Source organism: Paralichthys olivaceus, chromosome 22 (assembly GCF_024713975.1).
Source record: "Paralichthys olivaceus isolate ysfri-2021 chromosome 22, ASM2471397v2, whole genome shotgun sequence".
In the NCBI taxonomy this organism is placed as follows: domain Eukaryota; kingdom Metazoa; phylum Chordata; class Actinopteri; order Pleuronectiformes; family Paralichthyidae; genus Paralichthys; species Paralichthys olivaceus.
In genome coordinates, this window is record NC_091114.1 from 9,396,707 (window position 1) to 9,418,463 (window position 21,757).

Genomic DNA, 21,757 nt, shown 5'->3' on the forward strand with positions numbered 1-21,757 from the left:
AACCTGTGGATTTTCCAAAATCGAAATAAATGCTGTTGCCCTCTGATCCCTGGTGTAAACATATAAGTAGACCGAACATATTAATATGTAAAAACTGAACATATATGTACGCAACACAATAATTACTCAAAACATAGTACACAGTACGACATAGTATGCAGTCAAATAAAGTATATATCAAATATAGTACTAAATATATACAACATTCTTGCCGACATTTTCCTTTGCTTTCATTTTTATTTCAAACTTTCAGAATGACACCGGGGCCCCTATAGGGAGGTTTCCTACTGAGATGTCATTGTGAATACGCCATTGGTTGTTTAAGAGAGAGGGGGGTGTAGTCACTGGCCACGTCATGAGACATTGCTGTGGAGTAAAAGTGTGTCAGCCCTCGAGGGCCCCCTCTTGGCTTGAGGCCCCAAGCAGTTGCATGTCTTCTCTGTTCACCTGAGCAGCCCACACTCTCTGTTATCATAAAAACATATAACAATTTTATAAATAAAATAAAACATGGGTGACAACATCAGAACAGAATCAGTATCAAATTCTTTAAATGCAGGACTGTGGAAGTTGTTGAAGTTAAAGTTACAGGCCACATCACATCGGCTACATACAGTTAGGATTGATTTAGTTGTTGATGGCATTGGTGCCTAAAATTTCAGTGACATAAATAAGCCTTTATTTAAATAATCAAGTGGATTGTTAAAAATGTTTATTTAATTCTGGACAAGTCCACATTTTCTTGGGGTTGTGGTTTTGAGTTTTATTTAAAACTTTCATTACAAGCTGTAATTGTGTTTGTATTCATTACACTGAGGCCTACGCCCCTGATTTGAATCTTGAGGAAGAAGTAGAAGGGGAAAAGGAGGGGGAAGAAGAAGGAGGAAGAAGTAAGAAGAGGAAGAGGAGGATGAAGTAATGGAAGGGAGGAAGAAGTAATACAGTATATGAGTATTAAGACTATGTAATAGAAGAAGAGTAAGAATAAATAGGGTGTGAGTATCAATAATATGCAACAGAAGAAGATGAGCAAGTAATAGAGTATATGGATATGAGTATGTGAGTATTAAAGAATATCTAACAGAGGAGTATTAAAACTATGTAATAGAATAGGAGGAACTAATAGAGTATATGAGTATTAAAGTATGTAATGGAAGAAGATGAGTAAAAGTAATAGACTGAGTACTGCAAGTATAATAGGAGATTAGGAATATTCTATATGGAGGAATATAATAGTAATGAGTGTAGAGAATATGTACTAATACACAATAATATTGACTTGTTGCTGAGGACTAACTTGAGTGTCTCTCAGTATTCACCAGGATGATTCACCCCCCCCCCTCTCTCTCTCTCTCCATGCAGGACTCAAACCACCAGTTGCACGCCGACGCCTGCAGGCGGGTCCATGCGCCGTGACGTCTCCAGCAGCGGGCTGGACTCGGGCAGAGCTCGGGTGATGGGGATTAGACAGAGCAGCGGTGGAGACGGGGTTTGTGCAAAGTGCTGCTGCGGCAGTCAGCTCCATGGTAGCGCTGCTGTGTGGATGAAGAAGAGCGGCGCGCAGCATCATGGGCACCGGGGATTACATCTGCGTGACGCTGCGTGGTGGTGCACCCTGGGGATTCACCCTGAGAGAGGGAGAGGGAGACACCTACAGACCTTTCCTCATTTCACAGGTATCCGTCTGTCTGTCTGTCTGTCTGTCTGTGTCCCCATGCCTCTGTTTCTCTATGTGCATCTTTTCCCCTATCACAATCTATCTCAATCTCGATATATATCTCTATAGCTTCATCTCTCTCTCTATAACTCTATCTCTCTCTCCCTCTCTACATACATCTCCCCACCATCTCTCTCTTTATCTTTCCCTTTCTCTATAACTCTCTCTATAACTCTCTATATCCCTTCATCTCTCTATAACTCTCTCTATCTCTCTACCTATCTCTATAACTCTCTCTATCTCTATAACTCTCTATATCTCTTCATCTCTCTATAACTCTATATCTCTGTCTATATCGCTCTCATTTTGTATAACTCCATCTCTCTCTCTCGATATCTCTCTCTATCACTCTCTCAATCTCTCGATAGCTCCCTTGATCATCTATCTATCAATCTATCTATCTATATATATACATTTCTCCATGTTTATCCTTATCTTTCTCTATATAACTCTATATCTATAATTAACATGAGGTTAGTATTTTAATGTATCATATGAGAATAGGGCTATGTCTGTAAATATGTTGAGAGTTTTACTGTTGGATATTGGAGACTGTATAAATTCCCCGTCAGTTTGGATAACGAGCCATATCGGCTTCAGTTTTGATAAAGTTTCTTTTGAGCTATTCACTGGAGAAAAGAGAAATCTTAAGTTAAACAGTCCCTGGTGGGAGAAACATTTTTTCAGAGCAGTGTGTGTGTGTCCCTGCATTTTTGTGTCTGTGGCTGTGTTTTGGTGCAAGATTCCTCTGGACCCTTATATGGTCAAGGCCGAGGGAGAGTGTGAAGCTGAGGCCAGTGTGATCTGTTATCACTCACAAAGATTACAGCAGGAAAGCAACACATCATTTGGACATGTAATCGACCTGAAGAGTGAAACGTACGTGTGTTATGTAGGAATAACGGGGCAAGAAGAACATGCAGATGGTTACAGGAGGTTAGACAAATATAGATACGCTTATAAGAACATATCAGCTCTGTGGTGTTTGCTTAAAGCTGATAGTGTGGTAATAAACCTGAGAAATAACTGCACACTGCAAGCGATGAAGCCACTTTTGTGATGGTGCATTTACATACATGGTATAAGAGGAACTTAAGAGTTGATTGATAACCATGCTGTACAAATAATTTCCATGTTAACTTGTGTCGTTTGCTCATCTCTTTCTAACACAAGCAATGATGTATGTGGGTGTAACTATAGTTGGAGCTGATGACATTATCACACTTCATCCTCTGGACCTCAGAAACTTTACATTGTACATTTAAATTATCCACTATGTCATTATTTCTCTAAAAGCTATGACTTTAGATTTAATGAGCATTTGTAAAAACCTCTAAATCATGTTCACAATTACCTTTGAAGGCAGATAAAATGCTGCAATAAAACCATAATTTCTTATTTTTTATGTGATGCAGAACATTTAATTTTGCATGTACTTTATGGGCGAGGTAAGAAAGGTAAAGCCAGGTGCTTTTATTTTGAAGATCAGTGCAGCCTATATATAGTCATGCATGTTCACTAGTACTCAGGTCGCACACGTCTCTCATCAGCTTGCCGTCGGCGTAGTGAAGTTGTAAATGTTTTTCTTCAGCTGCATTCCTGTGACATCAAAGCTTCGGCAGAAGAAAGCGTCCTGAAAGCATCCGTTGATCATTTTAATGACATACTGATACACTTTTTTTTAGTAAGGCTGTAGATATTGTCTCCACACCTCACTGCATAAGTCTCTGTAGACTGAATAGTTAAACGTAAAGCAACCTCTGAAACATCTGGACTGAAAGAATGAATTTATCATGGAGTTCTGGCATTTGGACAACAAAATAAAAAAGTTTATGCACTTATACTCACTGTTTCTGAAGTTTTTCCAAAAGTTATATTACATTATATGAAAAAATAAAGGCCTGAGTCTTTGCAGCTCTCTCTGCCCCTTTCACACTTAACTTCTGTCCTACAAATAAAGACCATAGTGCCAAAAATATCTAGAATATATATATATATATAAAAAACAATAGGTCTTAAAGTCAAAACCAAACGTGCACAACTTCCAATCAAGATCCTATCAAATGTTTTTCTCAAACTTATTCCTCTTGATTCATGGCCATCTTACAAGACTGTTACTTTTAATGTACGGTGAGCAAATACCCCCACAAAGTTATGTTCACTGTAGGGCGAAGGAGTTTTGCATGAGTCAACATGACCCTTACAAAATGCTTTGCCAAAAGGTTGCAGCATCCGCGAGCTTTAGTAAGCAAACCAACTGTGAAAGTCCTCTGTCATTTTGCCCTTATGGGAGAATACCCCCTACATCTAATGCCCGTGTAAGCTTTAATTTTCTCTCCACGCCCCCACACAAGAGTCCTGTAAAATACCCTGGATTTGAGTGTTTGCCCTGTTAAAGCAGTAGTAGATGCATTTGCCTCACTTTTGGACATCTGGGGGCTTTAGTCCACCTCATCTGGAAGGCATAACTCTGAACATACCTCCAAACTCTTCTGGAGGGAGAGCAGATTGTGTTTGCTGAGAGTCGAAAAAGAAAAACATGCCAAGATGGAGGCATGTAAGCCACAGTTTGTCTTTTTAAATGCTTCTGTTGAATGCAGTGAAGAGAAACTGTTTTGTTTCCCCGGGAGAAAGTGATTGTTCCGTGCGCTGACAGGCGGTGCAGTGCGAGGGGGCACAGGGTATCCACTCTTAAAAGGTTCTCTCCATATAAGGGAAGCTGTGTTTTTCTTCTTAGTTGGAGTCATGGCCCGAGTACAAAGTTGATGAGGTCACCTTATTTTTAAAGCTACAGAAACTGCAACAAGTCCTGACCTGCAAATTCACCAACACACCTTTTGAAGAAAACATGGAAGAATTATCGTACGCACTTTTTGGATGTCTTATAGAAAATACGTTAAAAGACTTGGTGATGCCATGTGCATTAATGCGAAACAGACTTTCAGAATTAGAAATTGTTTAATCATCAGAACCTGAGCAGGAGACATTTTTGGCCTCCTAATTACTAAAGTATGTCATCTTGGTATGTGGAATGTCAACATGCATCAGATCAGTTATGGAACACTGAATAGCAAAATGTAATCTTAATGCAAGTCTGCAAAGTTTCTAACTTTTGGGCGACGGGCTGGAGTCTGCAAGTTGAAATTAATTACGGCAATAATGAGAATCATCATCTAAATTCCACTAAATTCTATTCAGAGGCCGAGTTAGGAGTCCTCTTTGCCTGGATTATCTTGGACTTTGCAGAGTAAAGAGTGCTCTTGTTGCTGATGTTTCAGCTCTAACACGGCACCATAGGAACCTTATTAAGCTGCCAAGCAATCAGCAAAATGCCATTGCCTCATTCACCCAGTGCAGTTTTTCCCGGAGTAAACAAAGTGCTCCACAGTTACTGGAGTTTTGGCATTGTGTTGTTTTTTTTTAACATCCAGGGAGGCAGCAGATTTGACGATGAGACTTTTTCCTCTCACATCATTCATGCAAATTAAGGCAAGCAGCTTTAAAATTTGAATAAAATAGGAATGAGCTACAGTGTTCGTGGCTGTGGATGCTAATGAAAAAAATAAACCACTTCCAGTTATATTCTTGTAGTGAGGTTTTTATATTTGTCAAAATAAGGATTCAAACTGTAGACCAGTGAGGAACACTTAAACATAGATTATTTATGTTTTTCCTCCTCACCTGAAGGAATATACAGTATATGAACTGGAAACAGTATCTATGGTATTTTCACTAATCACTAATATTGCAAATATGACGTACGTGTCCTCAAATGTCAGATATTGTTTTCTTTGGAGAGGAACTGAAGCTTAACTGTAGTCAAATATAGTTTATATATATTTGTTAAAGTAAATATCAGTGCTGTCAATCATCAATATAACTTATAATTTCAATACTCTCAACTTATTAACCATACTTTCCAAAATTAATCTACAAAATGAATCTACAGTTCTAATAAAGGGAACTAGACTATACGTATTCTGCCCCGAGCGAACAAGACTAGATGAGTGAATGAAAACATTAAACACTACTCTCCTCCCCACATGGTGGAAGTGGTACCTGCAAACAGCTGGAAAATATTTACCTCAAATTTAAAAAAAAAACCTAATTGCTTTAAGCTGTGAAGAGCAGGAACCGCCGGGGGCTACATGAGCACATCACGCGGTCCCTCTTTCCCTGTGATTTTTTTCCATTGTGCTTGAGCCTATTAAATAGATAATTTGAAAATGGCCGACCCAGGATAATTCAGGCATAAATGTTGTCTTAATTGTGACCCCACATGATGCGAATTCAGACGATTGGTGCTGGTGGTAATTTTGGAGGGCACTTTATTCGAATTTGAAACTTTCCAGCACTGTTTATGATCCCTCTTGTCCGACACCTACAGTAGCGCTCATTTGTTTTCCTCTCCAGCCCAATTACTGCAAACTGGGTTTCTCGTTACAAGCAGTTTACGAGCAGTAGGAATGAAAACACAGTGGTATTCGCCTCCTTTGAGTGTTACACGAGTGTCTTTGCGTTGCGAGGGGAGAAGACGACAAATGTTTCCCCTCCTTTTTTGGAGCACAGCTGGTTGCTGTGGCCCTCCAGACGAACCCATCATCCCTGTTGTAGTGAGGTGTGCATCCCCTATAGACGGGCTCACAGGTTGCCTTATAGGGCCTGTGTGCATACTGGTTCACTCTTATAAACTCAGGGATGGAGTCACAGGAGGGTTTTACCTGAAAGCAACCAGCTCTATAAAGTAACTCATAAAATATGTTTGTATATATAGTGACTCTTTATTTGTCCTGGCTGGCTTTTTGTCAGATACAAGATTTGTGATTGAGTACTTGGATGCAAAGAGTTAATTACTTATTGTGCTCAGCAATTTGTATGACAAAACTAAATAAAAAAAATAGAATATTATGGGATATAAACTGCATTCGTTTCCTCGTGTCCATCCATGGATTCTCCTTTCCTTCATTCAGCAACTAAAGATGTATGTGTGGGCATTGCCATCTAGTGACAAGATTGTTGTACTGCAGGTTTTGAGAGTTGAATGCAAGTCAGTGGAGGTGGGACAGCATGTGTTCAAATTCCAAAATCAAAATAGTGCAGTATAGTGAAGTAAATTTGTGATAAAGATAATGGCATTGTTTTTCAGAATTGGTTTATAATTTGAAAAATATAGCTTTTACAAATATATGATTTACATTAACATATATATTTATATATATTTTTGTATAAAGAGAGGTTGAGAATGAATCACATTTACTTCTACATTGCCCATATAATGATGAGTTAAGAATATCTATATTGCATGAAATATATGCTTGAAATCCAGTGTTGCAGTGACGATGACAGAATGGAAAGGTTGTTTAATTCTAATGCTTAAAAGTTGCCTACCTTTGCCTATATTGTCAGAGAGCTGGAAAACCTTGGTTGTTTTCAGTTTTAAATCCTCTTCGCTGTTCCACAATGAGCATGCACTGCTGCTCGTCAGGTCCTCCTGTGTCACTTTAATATGAGAAACCAAGGTGACTGTTTTGGTTTTGTTATGGTGTGAATCAACTTGAAGAGCGAGGGAGAACATTAGTGTGATAGATGGCAGAGCGACAGGTCCAGTGTCGCCTCAGGTTAAACTGAATTGACTGTGATCTATCATTAAACATTACTGGGGAAATGTGCAGATTAATCCTACAGGTCGATTTAACCCGATGAATAGATGTGACTTAATAATCGTGAATAAATTTAACGGTGAGGTTGTGCATTATCTCAACCGATATCTGAAGGTTATATTTTTGGACATTTTGCCTTTAATTGACTGTTAATATTAAAGAAACATGGAGTTGGAGGGATTTTAGATGGCAAGATGTCACATGTAACACCCTTCAGTGTTACTTAAGAAATACGAAAAGCACTGCAGACCTTACAAACCCACCTAAAGCTGTTTATTTGTAGTATTTGCAAAATATCTTTCGCTGAGAGCATATCCGCTAATTGCATGGACCTGAAGTAATCATTTATCCCCTCGCGTATATAAGTGGTCTTTTGTGCAAAAATGTATGAGGTGTTTCTCCTTATTAAATCCTCTTATTAATGAACCATTTTATCGGACTCAGGAACCAATTACAAGAGAACAAAACCATCAATCATTAGCTCAACTGTGCAAAGAGGTGCCCTTTACATGGATCTCAGCAGAGCTGGCCTAGTATTGCAGCAGCATGGTTGAAATACCAAGTGGATTTGCCACTTTTATTGTCGTGCACCTTCGATGCTATCGTGACACTAAGTGTATATTCTCGTGTGAATGGTGCAAACTGTCGCCGAGATTATTGAGTGAATTTCCAAGTGTTTTGAATTAATTCTACATCTCCCTTGTTCTTCTTTTATATTTCTAGAATAATAATCGAAATGTTTATATTTGGTTCATGTCTGACTGCTATGACTAGAAAAACTTTAAATATTACACTGATTTATGTTTTCTCCTTTTGATTTTCATAAAAATGCATAATCAATCTTTTCTCCATTGAAAAAAAACAGTACAAATACTACTGTCCTCTAGTTTTCCGAGATCAAATTGAATTTGTGTGGCTGACCTGAGGGGACAGGTTTCTGTATTATGACCTCAGTACTATCTGACATTTCAAAAAAACATAAATATTGACTCCCTGAAAATAGCAGCAGTCATAGTGTGTATAAAGTAGTGGACATTTCTCCCACTGTGCAACTGCTCAATATCATCATGTGATAATTTCACCACTGTCGTCCACAGGTAGAAAAAGAAGGCAGCGCCTTTTTGGCCGGAGTGCAGGAAGGCGACGAGGTGGTGTCGCTCAACGGCGAGCCGTGCGCTGATCTCACCCTCTTACGGGCCCTTGCCCTCATCGACACGTCAATCGACTGCCTGCAGCTGCTTCTCAAAAGGTGTAGTTCCCACATGTCACCCAATAAATTCACAATTGGAGGGGAACAAAATGCATGCAAAATCTATAACCGTGGAATATGTTGTGTGTCGTGACAAATGGGCCCTGCAAAAGGTCCTTGGTGTTCACCACAGCAGTGCAGAAATCATTACAGCACCACTGTATTAGCATTTAGATAGCATGTTGTTTTGTTTCTTTTATGACCTGCATCCTTCTTCGCAGCTCAGTGACCCTATGTGTGTACATACACTGGTGTGTATATACTGTGTGTACTGGTGACTGAATGTGTGTCAGCCATGGTGACCTTCCAGCTGGCTCGGCCGAGGTGTAACAGACTTGTGTGATTGACGTGCAGCTGCTCAGCCATTACTCAGTGGGCACTGCCAGTGTGTTAACCATGCTGAGATCTCCTCAAATGTTGCTGCATGCGCCCTAGTGTGTCCGCTTTTAAACCCACAGAGGGGCAGACAGTTGTTTTGAAGGCGCATTGAAGTTGAACTAAGTGGTTGAATCTAATACAGGATTTGTATTTAATGTGTTTCTATGACGCAGGAAGATCTCTTCAGACATGGAGAGCAGCTGACCTCGCTTGTGGCTAAAAAAAGGATTAGTAACTGATGTAATTGGCCTAAATTCAATAATGCCAGTCACAGATAATAACATTATGGCATTCATGCTACTCCTTACCTTGAAAGTAAATGTTAGGTCGAGCAATGTTGAAATGTGATTATTTTCCACTTCAGAGGCCTGACCCTTTCATTTAACTTGCTGTTTAAAAAGGAAAGTTACTTCATAACAACAACTTCAGCAGTCGAGGACAAGCTTCACTTTCCAATCCTCTGTGCTGTTATAATTCTTATTTAAATTTCTTAGTCATTCAAAAAACAAAGATTTAGTGCACATCACCAAAGGAAAATCATATTTATATAAAATCACATGGTTATAAACGCACATGTCCAAACAATTTCACCAAAATGTCCTATTTATTTTAATGATCAATTTTATTTATTGAACTAAGAGAAGTTGACCTTATCACTCATTGCTGTCCCCTGCCTCTTCTCTGACAGATACTGCTCCATTCCCCCTGAAGACTATGAATCTGACACATATTGTGGAGAGAGGGAATCTTCGTCTGATGCTTTAGCGAGCACCACCCTCCACATCCTCTCCCCAAAGCACAGATCCCAAAGCCCGAGGGAACTCTACATATCTGAGTCCCAGGACAAGGCCTACTATGAGGAGCTGGACAGCAACACAGAGTCCCCCAAGGGACCCCAGCTGCTTTGCACCCAGCTCGATGCTCCCTCGTCTGATGATCAGAGTGACCAACAGCCTTTTTTCAGGGAGAAAGAAGTACGAAGGTGCTTCTCCCCTGGGGAAATGGTTGAGCTCCAGGTTTCCCTGTCTGAGCAAACGTCGGACCGCGCAGGCTGTGCCTCCCTTGGGAGTGCACGTGGGATTGATGGGGGACTCTCGATCAGGGAGGCTGTCGAGACCATCCACACCTCCACCATATCGCACCATCTGCCACGCACCATGAGAGAGCCGCTGGGCCAGCATGGGGTGGTGCTCGGCTCCCCTTCGGTGCTGGGGCAGGTGGAGGTCATTTTGCAGCAGCCATCAGCATCCGGAGCAGGGAGGGGCATCCTGAGCGTGGGAGGCCCCAGGGTCAGTGGAAGCGTTGGATCCCAAAGTGAAGGGGAAGAAAGAGGAGGGCTCTGTGAGGGAGACCCTGGGTCTTTTACGGTCTCATTTGGAATTCCCACAGATGAGGCGTCACAGGCAGCAGAGCAGGACTCTGAGTCTGAAGGGGATCTAGACAAACCTAACAAGCATCGGGCAAGGCACGCCAGTAAGGACCATTTCCATTTTCATTACGTTCCGTAATTTTGTGTGCATTCTTTTTTACTCAATTCATTTGAGTGTGTGGATTATAAGCATCTACTCTTTAAGGAATATTCTACAATCTAATAGGTCACTAAATTGCATTTGTCAACAGCATGTGTGCATTCCAAAGCCTGATGGTCAAGTGTGTGTACCCCTCAAAATAGGATGTCCCTCTCTGTGCAGTTGGAGGAGGGTGCTCATTCCTTTGAATGGGAGCAGATACATCCGGGTCTGATCTGAATTACAACACTAAGTGTCGGCAGGGCAGCAGGGAGCAGATTGAATGGTGACACGGGTTAAAATATAAAGAATCTGATAGGAGGGAACCAAAAGGATGTTGAATCGATCATATTTGAGAAGATGCTGCTCTTTATAAACCAATTATCTTCTTTTAGAAGAGGCTTAATGATGAATATGGATACTGAGGCATTCCTCTGGGCTGTGTAGAAGACATAAATATAACCCCAGCACGCTGATGATGCCTGCAGAAGTGGCCCTTTGACAGACACTAGCATGTGCTCCCCCCAGCCCGTTACCTGATCCTTTCAAACTGAGTGCTTTAACTGAGCTAAAAAAGTGAGTCCGTCGCTCACTCCCGCTGTGTCCTCCACCTTCAGGTTAGTCTTGCAGCAATACACAGTAAGGCTACTTGTTATTTTATTGCAGCGCTGACTTGCTGGATGATTTGAGAGAGTGTTTGTAGTGTGGTGTATGTTATCAAATTGGCCTAAGTATGAGTATATGTAATCGATTTTAGCTTTGAGGTGACAGTTTATGAACTTACAGATAAGGTGGCTGGCAAAGATGAGCTGGTCCTGGTGAATTTATTGCATGCAGCCTATCTTTAATCCTTCTCAGTTCCTATACCCGGCTGCTTTATGGGGATTAATAACCAATTTAATGCAGCGCAATTTTCGATGGACAAATGAGGATATTAGATATGGGTCAGAGAACTTTGTAAGTGCTTTGCCGGTAGATGATTTATGTTCGAGCAAATTTAGAATAATGAGGAAAAGTACACAGCTATGGTTGGATAGAATTTGTGTGGACAGAGAATATAAAACATATTTCTCTTCCTTTGTGAAGGGATCGGTTTATAGTTTAGTTTTTATTTGTTTTGCAATTATATCAGATCAACAACAGACAACATATAACATGGATCATCAACAAGTTATATATAAGTCTGCTGCTTATGCTTTTACTGGACACAAAGGATGTACTTTTACAAAATGTTTACAGCGTAGACATCGAAATTAACAGCTTTGTTACTTGCTTAGCTCTGTATTTTTTATAAACATTATCTTTTTTTACCTGTCACCAAGTTGAACGTGCATGATCTATGTTTGCCCTTAAAATAAATGCTGAAACCAGTGAGAGTTATATAATGTGATATTGTTTTATTTTCAGATTGATATTCATAGGCATATTACAAAAATAGATGTAAAGTAATTTAGTCAACTCCAATTGTGACTGGGGTAGATACAGTCTGCAACAGCCTCACTCAGTGACCAAAAACCTGAAAAGTACAAACAAAACTTAAATTTAAAGTACCTTTTTTTCTAAACACAGAATTATCTCTTTTCCTCCTCTACACAGGGCTCAGGCGTAGCGAGAGTCTGTCTGAGAAGCAGGTGAAGGAGGCCAAGTCCAAATGTAAACGTATTGCTCTCCTCCTTACGGCTGCTCCGCCCAACCCCAACAACAAAGGGGTGTTGATGTTCAAGAAACATCGACAAAGGGCCAAGAAGTACACGCTTGTGAGCTACGGCACAGGAGAGGACGAATCAGGGAACAGCGACGACGAGGACGAGGAAGACGAAAAACAAGAAACCCATACTGTTGAATTTACCCTTGTGGCTCCGAACGATTCTGAAATAGATAAGCATTTCCTCACTAATGTCCATAGCAGCAAAGGTGTGCTGACTATCAACTGGGACAAGGGTCTCCTTGAGATTGAAAGGAACCTGAACAACCAAGCAGAGATGGAGTGTTTGCCTGATACCAAGGGAAAGGGTGCCCTAATGTTTGTCCAGCGGCGTCAGCGGATGGATGAGATTGCTGCTGAGCATGATGAGCTAAGGCGCCAGGGGATTCCCGTGGAAGGATTGCAGGAGTCTGAAAAGAAGACACTGGAGCACTCGTATATGCAGTCAACAACAGAGGGCCATGCTTACATGGATGTAAATGTACACCAGCAAGGCCAACAGCAACACCAGTACCAGCAGTATCAAGAACAACAGTATCACGAGCAACAACAGAGCTACCAAGAGCAACAACAGAGCTATCAACAGCAGCAACAGAGCTATCAACAGCAGCAACAGGGCTATCAACAGCAGCAACAGAGCTACCAACAGCAGCAAGAATACCAAAAGTACCAGCAACAGCAGTATGAACAGCAGCATTATCAACAGCAGCAAATGTATCAGCAGCAGCAAGAATATCAGCAAGAGCAACAGCAAATGCAGCAGTATTCTTCAAACGTCAATGGGACAGTCCAACATCAAACCAATGAAATGCAGAATTCTTTCAGCAATCGCACTGCAAAGCCTTTCTCAGTCGATAAGATGGCGGCTACCCCTTATTCTCCCGCAATGGGTGGGACCAATGAAGATTCTGTGTGCCAAGGAGAGCAGCTGGCATCCCGCGATGAGCGCATTTCTACCCCTGCTAGTAGGACTGGCCTTCTGATGGATGCAAGGAAAAGAAATACTGGCAAGCAAATGTTCACATTTAAGGAAGCTCCAAAAGTGTCACCTAACCCAGCATTACTGAACCTCCTCAACAGGGGTGATAAGAAGTTGGGTTTTGAGTCAGGACCTGAGGAAGACTACCTCAGCCTTGGGGCTGAGGCTTGTAATTTCCTCCAGTCTCCAGGAGGAAAACATAAGATTCCTCCACCAGTGGCTCCAAAGCCTGCAATCAACCCCAACTCTCCTCCTTGGTCCCCACAGATAGAAATGAACAACGAGGACATGGCTCAGTGTGCTGAAAATAGTGTTTCCACACCTGCTGCAGCCCCCACCACAGACACTACTCCTGCTCCAGAGCAAGAGCCAACCCCTGCACCTGCTCCTGAGCCCTCTCCCCCTCCTGCCCCCCAGGAGGCTGTTGCCAGCACCAACACAGAAGAGCAGCACACATGGACTCTCTCAGAGTCTGAATCTCAAAAACAGCCTCTCCAAGTGCCAACTCAAGAGGAACATTGTCAAATTAATTCTGATGTGCAGCCAGAGCCTGCACCAGTGACCACCTGGGCGCCAGCACAATCACAGTTACAACAAGCATCTACCAATTCCTGGCATCCAGTTCAAGTACAACCACAGGAACCACCTCCTAGTCAGTCCCCACCACAGTTACCTTGGGTGACAAGACAAAATACTCAGACCCAAGCCCAGCCTCAACCCCCCACAAACACTTGGAACCCTCAAATTCAGCCATCCTGGAGTCAGCCCCAAGAGCAAGCAAAAGCCCAGACACATGCTCAGGCATCCTGGGCCCAGCTTCCAGAGCAAGCACAGCCTCAGCCACAGGTCCAGCCACCCTGGGCCCAGCCTCTAGAGCAACCACAGCCTCAGCCACAGGTTCAGTCACCCTGGGCCCCGGCTCCAGAGCAATCACACCTTCAGCCACAGGCTCAGCCAGCCTGGGCTCAGCCCCTAGAGCAACCTCAGCCACAGGTTCAGCCACCCTGGGCCCAGCCTCGAGAGCCACCACATGTGCAGCAAATGCAGCCAACTTGGGGTCAGCCTCAAGAACCAGTGCAGCAGCAGACCCAGGCCCCATGGGCACAGCCATTAGAGGCAGATACTCAGCCTCAACCACCATGGGTGCAACCATCCCAGCAGAAATCCCAAGTACAACCTCCTTGGGTTCGACAGCCTCAGCCAGAACCCCAGCCACAGTCACCATGGGTTCAGCAACAACAAAAACAGGCTCCACAACAAGCATGGCCACAGGCCCAGGCACCAGGTCCATCACAGCCACCTTGGGTCTCAGCTCAGCCTCAGCAGCAACAGCAGCCTTCAATTAATGCATGGCCCCCATCACAAGCTCAAGCCCAAGTTCAGCCACCTTGGATGCAAGCAGCCCAAACACAACCGCAAGCGCAGCCTCAAGCCCATTTGAATCCATGGGCGCCAGTGCCTGCCCAGGCTCCGCCCCAACCTTCATGGCCCCAGCATCCTCCAGAGCATGGTCAGCATTCGATTAATTCTTGGGCTCAAGAGCAAAACCAGGCCCAAAATCAACCACCTTGGGCTCAACCAGTTCCACCCCAGTCCGCACAGTCAAATTGGCAAACATCCACTTCAAAGTCTCCACCACAGCCATCAATTAATCCAGCTTGGCCTCCAGCTCAGACTCAGCCTCAGACACATTGGGCACCAGAGTCACAGCAAACACCTGTAAATGTTTCCACGTCAATGGTGAACACTCGTCCTTCTCCAAAACCTTGGCTTCCACCACAAAATGCCCCACAAAACCGCACCCCACCCCCTCCACCCCAGCGAATGCACTCTTTAACCATTCGTCAAAGAGATTCATCACCGATCAACCCAATGGCCACTACCTTAAACCCATCATCTGCAGGTCCAGCTTATGAGATGCCAGTTGTTAGAGGGAAAGGAGCTGATATGTTTGCCAAGAGACAGTCTCGTATGGAGAAGTATGTTGTGGACTCCGAGACTGTGGAAGCGAACAAGGCGAGCCGGTCAACATCACCAGTTGCCTCCTTACCAAATGAGTGGAAATATACTCCTAACGTACGTGCTCCACCTTCACGGGCATTTAATCCTATTCAGTCCCCTTCTTATCCCCCAGCAGCAACAAAGCAGCCCCCTCCAAATAGTTCTGCATCCAAAGATAAGAAAAAAGCTAAAGGGAAACAAGGACCTGCCCCTAAACCCCTTAATGTTATAGATGTGATGAAACATCAACCATATCAACTTGATTCCTCACTCTTTACTTTTGGTCCAGCAGTGGAGGCCCCTAAGCCCCCTGTGCCTAAGCCTGACTGTTCACCTCCTAACCCCCCTGCTGAAAATCAACCAATTAGTTATGAGCAAACGGCTCCCATCCAGCCAACTGGACCACTTAATGCCCCATACCCCCAGCAGGCCTATGGGGTGCACATGCAACCAATGATGCATGAGGGCCACTACCAGCAACCCCCAGCTAATGTTTATGCCCACCCTAATACTTATCAGCAACCCCCTGCTGGCCCTTACCAGCAAGCATATAACCAACAGTATCAACAGCCTGTTTATCATCCCCAAGCTCCTCAACCTTCAAACCCTTCCTACCAACAGGCACCCCAGGTTCCGTACCAACCAGCCAGCAGCCCTCCCTACCTGGCCGCTCCTTCAGTGCCTTACCAGCCACAGCCTCCCAGTAGCTTTGTTGCTCCTAGTTTCCCTGTGGCTGCTAGGCCTGAATCTGCATCAGGTGGCAACCCTGTAGCTGCTCCTAAGCCTAGATTTACAGCTAAAAAGAGCTCAGCTCAAGTGTGGAAGCCGACAGCAGTTGATAAAGAGTGATTTCATTGCATGCAATCTGTCGGATTGAATCACAACGTTGGTGCTCTTACAGTCCACTGGCACGTGGAACATTTAGAGCACATTAAATTGCTGTCATGAATATCTACACCTCCACCTGCTCTTGACATTGGACAGAGCTTGGTGGTTCTCAAAGAGATTATGTGAATGGTGTCACAAAAAGTTAAGGGCATAAGAATAAGAACAGGATGTAAGTATGGCTCGTTAGACACAGAGGAGCATTTTTATATAAGATAATGCATATGGATACTTCACTATAAATGGATATATACTATATAAATTGACTAAAGAAAATAACTATTAATGATTGTAATTATTTGTTAAAGAATAAGAAGAAAGGATGTAGGGGAGTACTCAGCTGTAGAAAAAAAGAAATAAAAATAGTGAATGGTTCTTGACTGTGACAACAGGAAGTTGATTTTTGAAAGAAAACACTGTGCCTAATATTGATTAAGAAGAAGAAGAAAAAAAAGTAATACAATTGTAACTAAGTGGTGGAGGGTGATGGTAAGCAGAAGGCTAAGGTTATTATCTTAGTGATGTTGGTACAAGGTTAAAGGGATTATGTAACAATAGAGAAAACAGCAGTTCTCCTTTAAAGTGACAACCAAGCAGTGGCTTGCTTAAATGCTTGATTAGCAAACACTTTTCTTCAATGCTTTCTCTCCCATTTATTTTAAGCTTTTTACCAACTGTTGCATCATGTTAGGTCCTATATTTAAACTGCCTCATGAGAGGGAGCGCTGAGGTCCAGGAATAGAAGGCTTGAATTTCAACTGAAGCCTTAAGCGAAAGCTACTATCTCTCAGACCCCTATAATATTTTTCTGAAAAAACTGAAAAATGTATAGTGTAATGTAGTATTATTGCCCACTGTCTTTGTCTGACCCTTCAATGCATCTTCTCCTGCTTTTGTTTTATATGAATAGACAATATACAAAAAGGATGACCAGCCCAGTAATGTTCACCCCTATATTTTTGGTACAGGGCTGCTTCTCTTTGTGTTCTTTTCTTTTTCCTGTGTGTGTTTCTCTTCATAGTGCACTTTCTGTATGATTCACTGCAGTGCCATTAAATGTCTTTTATCCTTTTTCTCTTCTCCCTTTCTTTTTGTTCTTTGTGCATGCTTTTTGGGTTTTCTTCTATTTCTGGTTGCTTTTTTTTCGTTTCCTGTCGCTGGATTTCACCACTTTCTCTCACCTTTACTGTAAATACTGATAAAGATAAAGTTTGCGTCAGCACAGATAAGATGGATTTCATTTCAACTACAAACCATTTCTACTGAAGCACCCACTATCTTTCACCAACCAATCACCTTTTAACAGTAAAACTAAAATACAGCTGACACTACATAAAGAGTTCTCCAACACCTCATTACAGGAATCATGTACTTCCTCACCAGATGGAGGTGAATGCTTGAGCAGCACATTCCTGCAGAATGACTACCTGGTGATGCATTTGTGAAGGGTATTATTAGACCGGTGATTTCACTGAGAGGCGACCTCAGTGGGTAACTGGGGGTCAAGTGAGTGGGCCCCCTCCTAAATTGTATATCCATGTCATGTCATGCATTCGCAGAAAGGGCAGTTATGGGTTAGGTGGAAATTTTCATATCAAATGTTGTGTTAATTCGACAGACTTCTGCAGCTGAGTCCTATTCACATGGCAGGAGTTGCCCCTGCTATTGCCGTATCGATTGTTTCCATACATATTTTTATCTCAACCATATTTAATTTCTAAAACATTCTGATGACTGAATTAAAAATTAATGAAATAAAATGAAAGATCATTTTATTATACTTAGATGTGATTAAATAATAAGAGGCTTCACTCAAGTCGAAGATGGATACATAAAGAAAATAAAAGCATGTAAATAAAGATGGTTGAAAAAATGTTATAGCAACATAATATGAATTGGTATTATCAGAAGATTTGAACCATGAACTTAGAATTCAATGAGGCATATAGAAACAATGAATGTTTTAACCACAACGTGGAATTTGCAGATGCTCTGTAAAGATCCGATTAACATCCTAGTTCAGTTTGATCTTCTGCACTCCAATGCACTTTGGACATAAACGGCACAAAGCAAATAACGTGACCTCAGATTTTCTGTTAATCTGCCTCTAGTGTCTACCTCCCTCCAGGATAAGCATAAGCCTACAGGCCTTCCAGATACCTGAGACAGCTTCGATTTTATTGCCCCTATTGACTCATGTAGCTTCTTTTTTATGTCTGCACTCTTTTCTATTCTGCTCTTTCCAATTCCACCTGCTGATTTTACACATCTTTGGCCAGATGATGGCAGCACTGCCTTGCCTCTGCATTCCACCCCACAGAATGTGTTGTCAGAGGGACTGGACGACACAGAGGCACTCTTTCACCCCATGTAACCCTCAGCTCTGTGAAAGTTTTTACTATCAAGCATTTATTAGTTTCACCATCTCACTGCTTTAATTCAGACGCGTTGCTGTGTAGAAAATCAGATCCAGTGACGATGAGCTGAATGTGTCTTACCGTGGCGATACTCTTATGAGCCACTTGTTCTGAGAAGTATAGTCCACTCCTGTGCTGAGGAGGCTTAATGTAGAATGAACTATTATCTCCTCAATAGGTTTAATAATAATACATTAGTTCGTTTATTTAGCTGGCTACTTTAGATCTTAGCATTCTTTCTTAACATTCAATATTTATCTATAAGAAAATTAAATTAAACAGAGTATTATCGCACTTAAAAGAAATGTGTTGACGTAGTGCTCCTCTGTTTTCCATCACTTTCCGAGCGGATTTGATGTTGCTGGAGGAGCCAGTCAACCAAACAAAACTGAACCCTTACTAAAACAAACATGTCTGGATCTTTCCTTACAGGCCCTTGGCAGGAGCTACTCTCTTTCCCCACCAGCCAGAACTCCATTCAAAGGCCAGAAGTACGCCTCGACTTCTTCCTCCCCTAGGCCTGTGCCTCAGGCCTCCGCAACTCCCCCAGCAAGGCAGGCATCCTGGCTAGAGAAAGGCTGCAAGCCTCTTTCGCCCTGGGAGGCAGCCTCCCGACACCCCCTGGGCCTGGTGGATGAGGCCTTCTCTTTCCAGAACCTCCACCAAACCCTTGCCTCAAACATTCACTTGGCAGCCCAGCGCAAACTGCTGCCTGAGCCGCCAGCGGAATGGAAGGCCGGGTCTTACCAAGCCCCTCAGAAAACTGGCAGCCAGACTTGGAGCCAGAGCCGTGGTCAGAGTCGGGCCCCCCTGCCATCGTTTGTGTCCCCAGCAAAGAGCGTTGTCTCCACTGCCGCTAGTCAAGCCGGGTACAGATCTCTGCCCAGACAGTGGCAGCCTCGGAGGCCTGTGCCAGAGGCAAGCTTTGGGCCCTCTGTGTCTTCCCCTGAATATAAAAGGCCCTTGGGAACACAAACTTACAAGTCTGTGTACACCAACACTTGGAGTTGGAGACGGTAGGATACAACTCAACCTTGTGACGCATTTGAGTGCAGTTAGAGCTTCATTGCAATTTTGAATGTGCAGTGAGCGAAACATGAAATGGACTTTTGGAAAGATTGTTGGATTTCTCTTGGTTTTCATGCAACTACATGTTTTTCAAAACACTTTTTTTCCTGTTAAATCTTTAGTTTAAAAAGATTTAGATGAAATATTTGCATGCAGCAATCAAATGTGAAGACAGATGATGACTTTAACAATGTTTGGAGAGTTTACTTGGTGAATTGATTGGTGGATACACTGAAGTTAGTTCATCGTAAAAAGCCGTGAGTATGTTGTTAGGAATGGATGCACTGAGTAGAAACAGTATATCTGGAGATGACTATAGCTGATGTTAAACTTTCAGAATGTAGAAGTACTCAGTAGAGCGCATACCTCCGCCAAGGCCTTATGAAACTACATCTAGATCCAGATTTTTTATTATTCCAATTATAGATCAGTCCCCTTTTTTAAACTGTCTAAAGACACCCTATCTCGCAATGTTACAGAAAGTGGTAAAACATTCCTGGATCCATAACTTTGGCTTCTCTCTTATTCCACATTTCATTGTTTCACCAACTTTCATGGTAATCCATGTCGTTCTTTTTGCATAATCCTCAACTCAAACAAATAAACAAACCTTGGCGGAGGTAATGATGGTGAGAAAAGAGATACGAGGGGATGATGACTAAAATGAAGAAACCTACGCACTCTAAAGTAAGTTGCAGAATGACTCTAGAATTGTTCCGAGCTTGTGGTTCATCCCGGTTTCCTTTTCTGTTGTGGATGTATGTATTCAGCATGCTGGTTCTTGCAGTGAACGTGCACATTTTTCTTTTTGTGTTTTTGCTTGTTTGGTTTTTGATCAACGAATGTTGAAGGGTGGTGTTTTCAGAAAATCCCGTCACTGTCAGGATGGCAATTAGAAATGAGGCTTAAAACTCCGGGAAAGGTTAGTGCCATCACTTGTTGTGGGCAGGATGTGTGGTTACGTAAGCGTGAATAAGTGAGATTTATTTACCTGGTCCATTTTAATTATTGCATTTACATATGGCCAACAACTACTCAGAGGGAGAGAAGATGAGAAGAAGAGTTTTCCAACACTTTTTTTGGTTTGCCACCTGGAAAACTAGCATGTAGAAGGACAGTGGTATTTTAGTTGGGATTTAAACTGATTATTAATTGAATTCTGAAATGTTATTTTGCAGAAAGGATTTTTAGGATGGTTTAGTGGCAGGAGGAGTATTGCTTACAGTGTTTAATGAGTTTGTGGCTTGAGTTTGGTTTGGGCTTTTGCTAGCGACTTGCAATCATCTCTTCCAATTCAGACTAGATTGTTGGTTTTTTTCCACAGTGTGTACATAATCTCATAAATATGAATACGACTCCTCACACAACATTGTGTGTGTCTCGAGCATCCTGGCGTATTTTTGTGTATCTGTGATCATTTCACTGTATTGCTTCCATACGAGCAACCTAATTCCGATATAGTTTCACATTTTACAAGAATAAATACATCAAAATGACACTTCTTCACAAATTCCACCATGTGTCTGTGCTCTTTGCTCTTTATGCCCAGCATGAAATACTTTCAGCTCTGGGCCATTCGTTGCTCGCTGTGCCGTCCCATGAAGCTTTCTGTGCGACGTGTTGTCTTCAACAGTCCCTGGCTGCCTATCCAGCGGAGGGGGTTAGGTTAGAGGGGGTTGGGTTGGGGGGGGGCTATTGTTCCCATGGTGACCACATGTTACATAACAACAGTGGGTGCTTACTGCAGCCGCACCATTAGAGAATGAGAGATAAGGGCACAGGGAGGGAGACGATAAACAGAAATTATTTCCCCCCACCGGCAATTTAGATTTGGAAAAGACTCTTCAGAATATTCAAATGGTGAAGCCTGAATTGCAATATGGATGATATTTCATTTTGTGTATGGCATAGTTTTCTGTATGGCAGGAAATACACTATATCCCTGAACATCCAACATTATGCTTGAGCAGATCCTCCCGTCTCCCTTTATTTGCCTCTTCTGCCAAATAAATAAATATATAGGAGCTAAATTAAATTCGGCAAAGTCAATTAAAACATTGTGACTGGATTATAAGGTGAGTGCATCCTATTAAGCTCCTGTCTCTCCTATATCACATGACGGCCTTTAAAGCAAATAGTATCTGATTGGTCTGCAGGCCCTGAGGGGGCGATGTTCCCATGCTGCCTGTC

General features: G+C 42.4%; 1 protein-coding gene across 3 annotated transcripts; it reads left to right on the forward strand.

Moving 5' to 3' along the window:
• Nucleotides 1–1,429: 1,429 nt before the first annotated feature.
• On the forward strand, nt 1,430–21,077 carry LOC109634820 (synaptopodin-2). 3 transcript variants are annotated; one of them, XM_020095522.2, is made up of 5 exons: nt 1,430–1,676; nt 8,475–8,626; nt 9,693–10,477; nt 12,109–15,272; nt 18,932–21,077. In XM_020095522.2, the coding sequence occupies exons 1-5, from the start codon at nt 1,569–1,571 to the stop codon at nt 19,517–19,519; spliced, it is 4,797 nt and encodes a 1,598-aa protein (XP_019951081.2). In that variant the 5' UTR covers nt 1,430–1,568; the 3' UTR covers nt 19,520–21,077. The 3 variants fall into 3 exon arrangements, with proteins under 3 accessions (XP_019951081.2, XP_069374738.1, XP_019951080.2); XM_069518637.1 differs by lacking the exon at nt 18,932–21,077 and having other exon boundaries at nt 1,434–1,676; nt 12,109–14,042; nt 14,094–17,153; XM_020095521.2 differs by lacking the exon at nt 18,932–21,077 and having other exon boundaries at nt 1,435–1,676; nt 12,109–17,153.
• Nucleotides 21,078–21,757: the final 680 nt, after the last annotated feature.

Excerpts from the sequence above, each read along its gene's own strand:
- LOC109634820 (XM_020095521.2), top strand. The coding sequence starts at position 1,569 with ATGGGCACCGGGGATTACATCTGCGTGACGCTGCGTGGTGGTGCACCC. Across the intron at positions 8,627-9,692 it reads CTGCAGCTGCTTCTCAAAAG|ATACTGCTCCATTCCCCCTG; the intron begins GTGTAGTTCCCA and ends CTTCTCTGACAG. Across the intron at positions 10,478-12,108 it reads GCATCGGGCAAGGCACGCCA|GGCTCAGGCGTAGCGAGAGT; the intron begins GTAAGGACCATT and ends TCCTCTACACAG.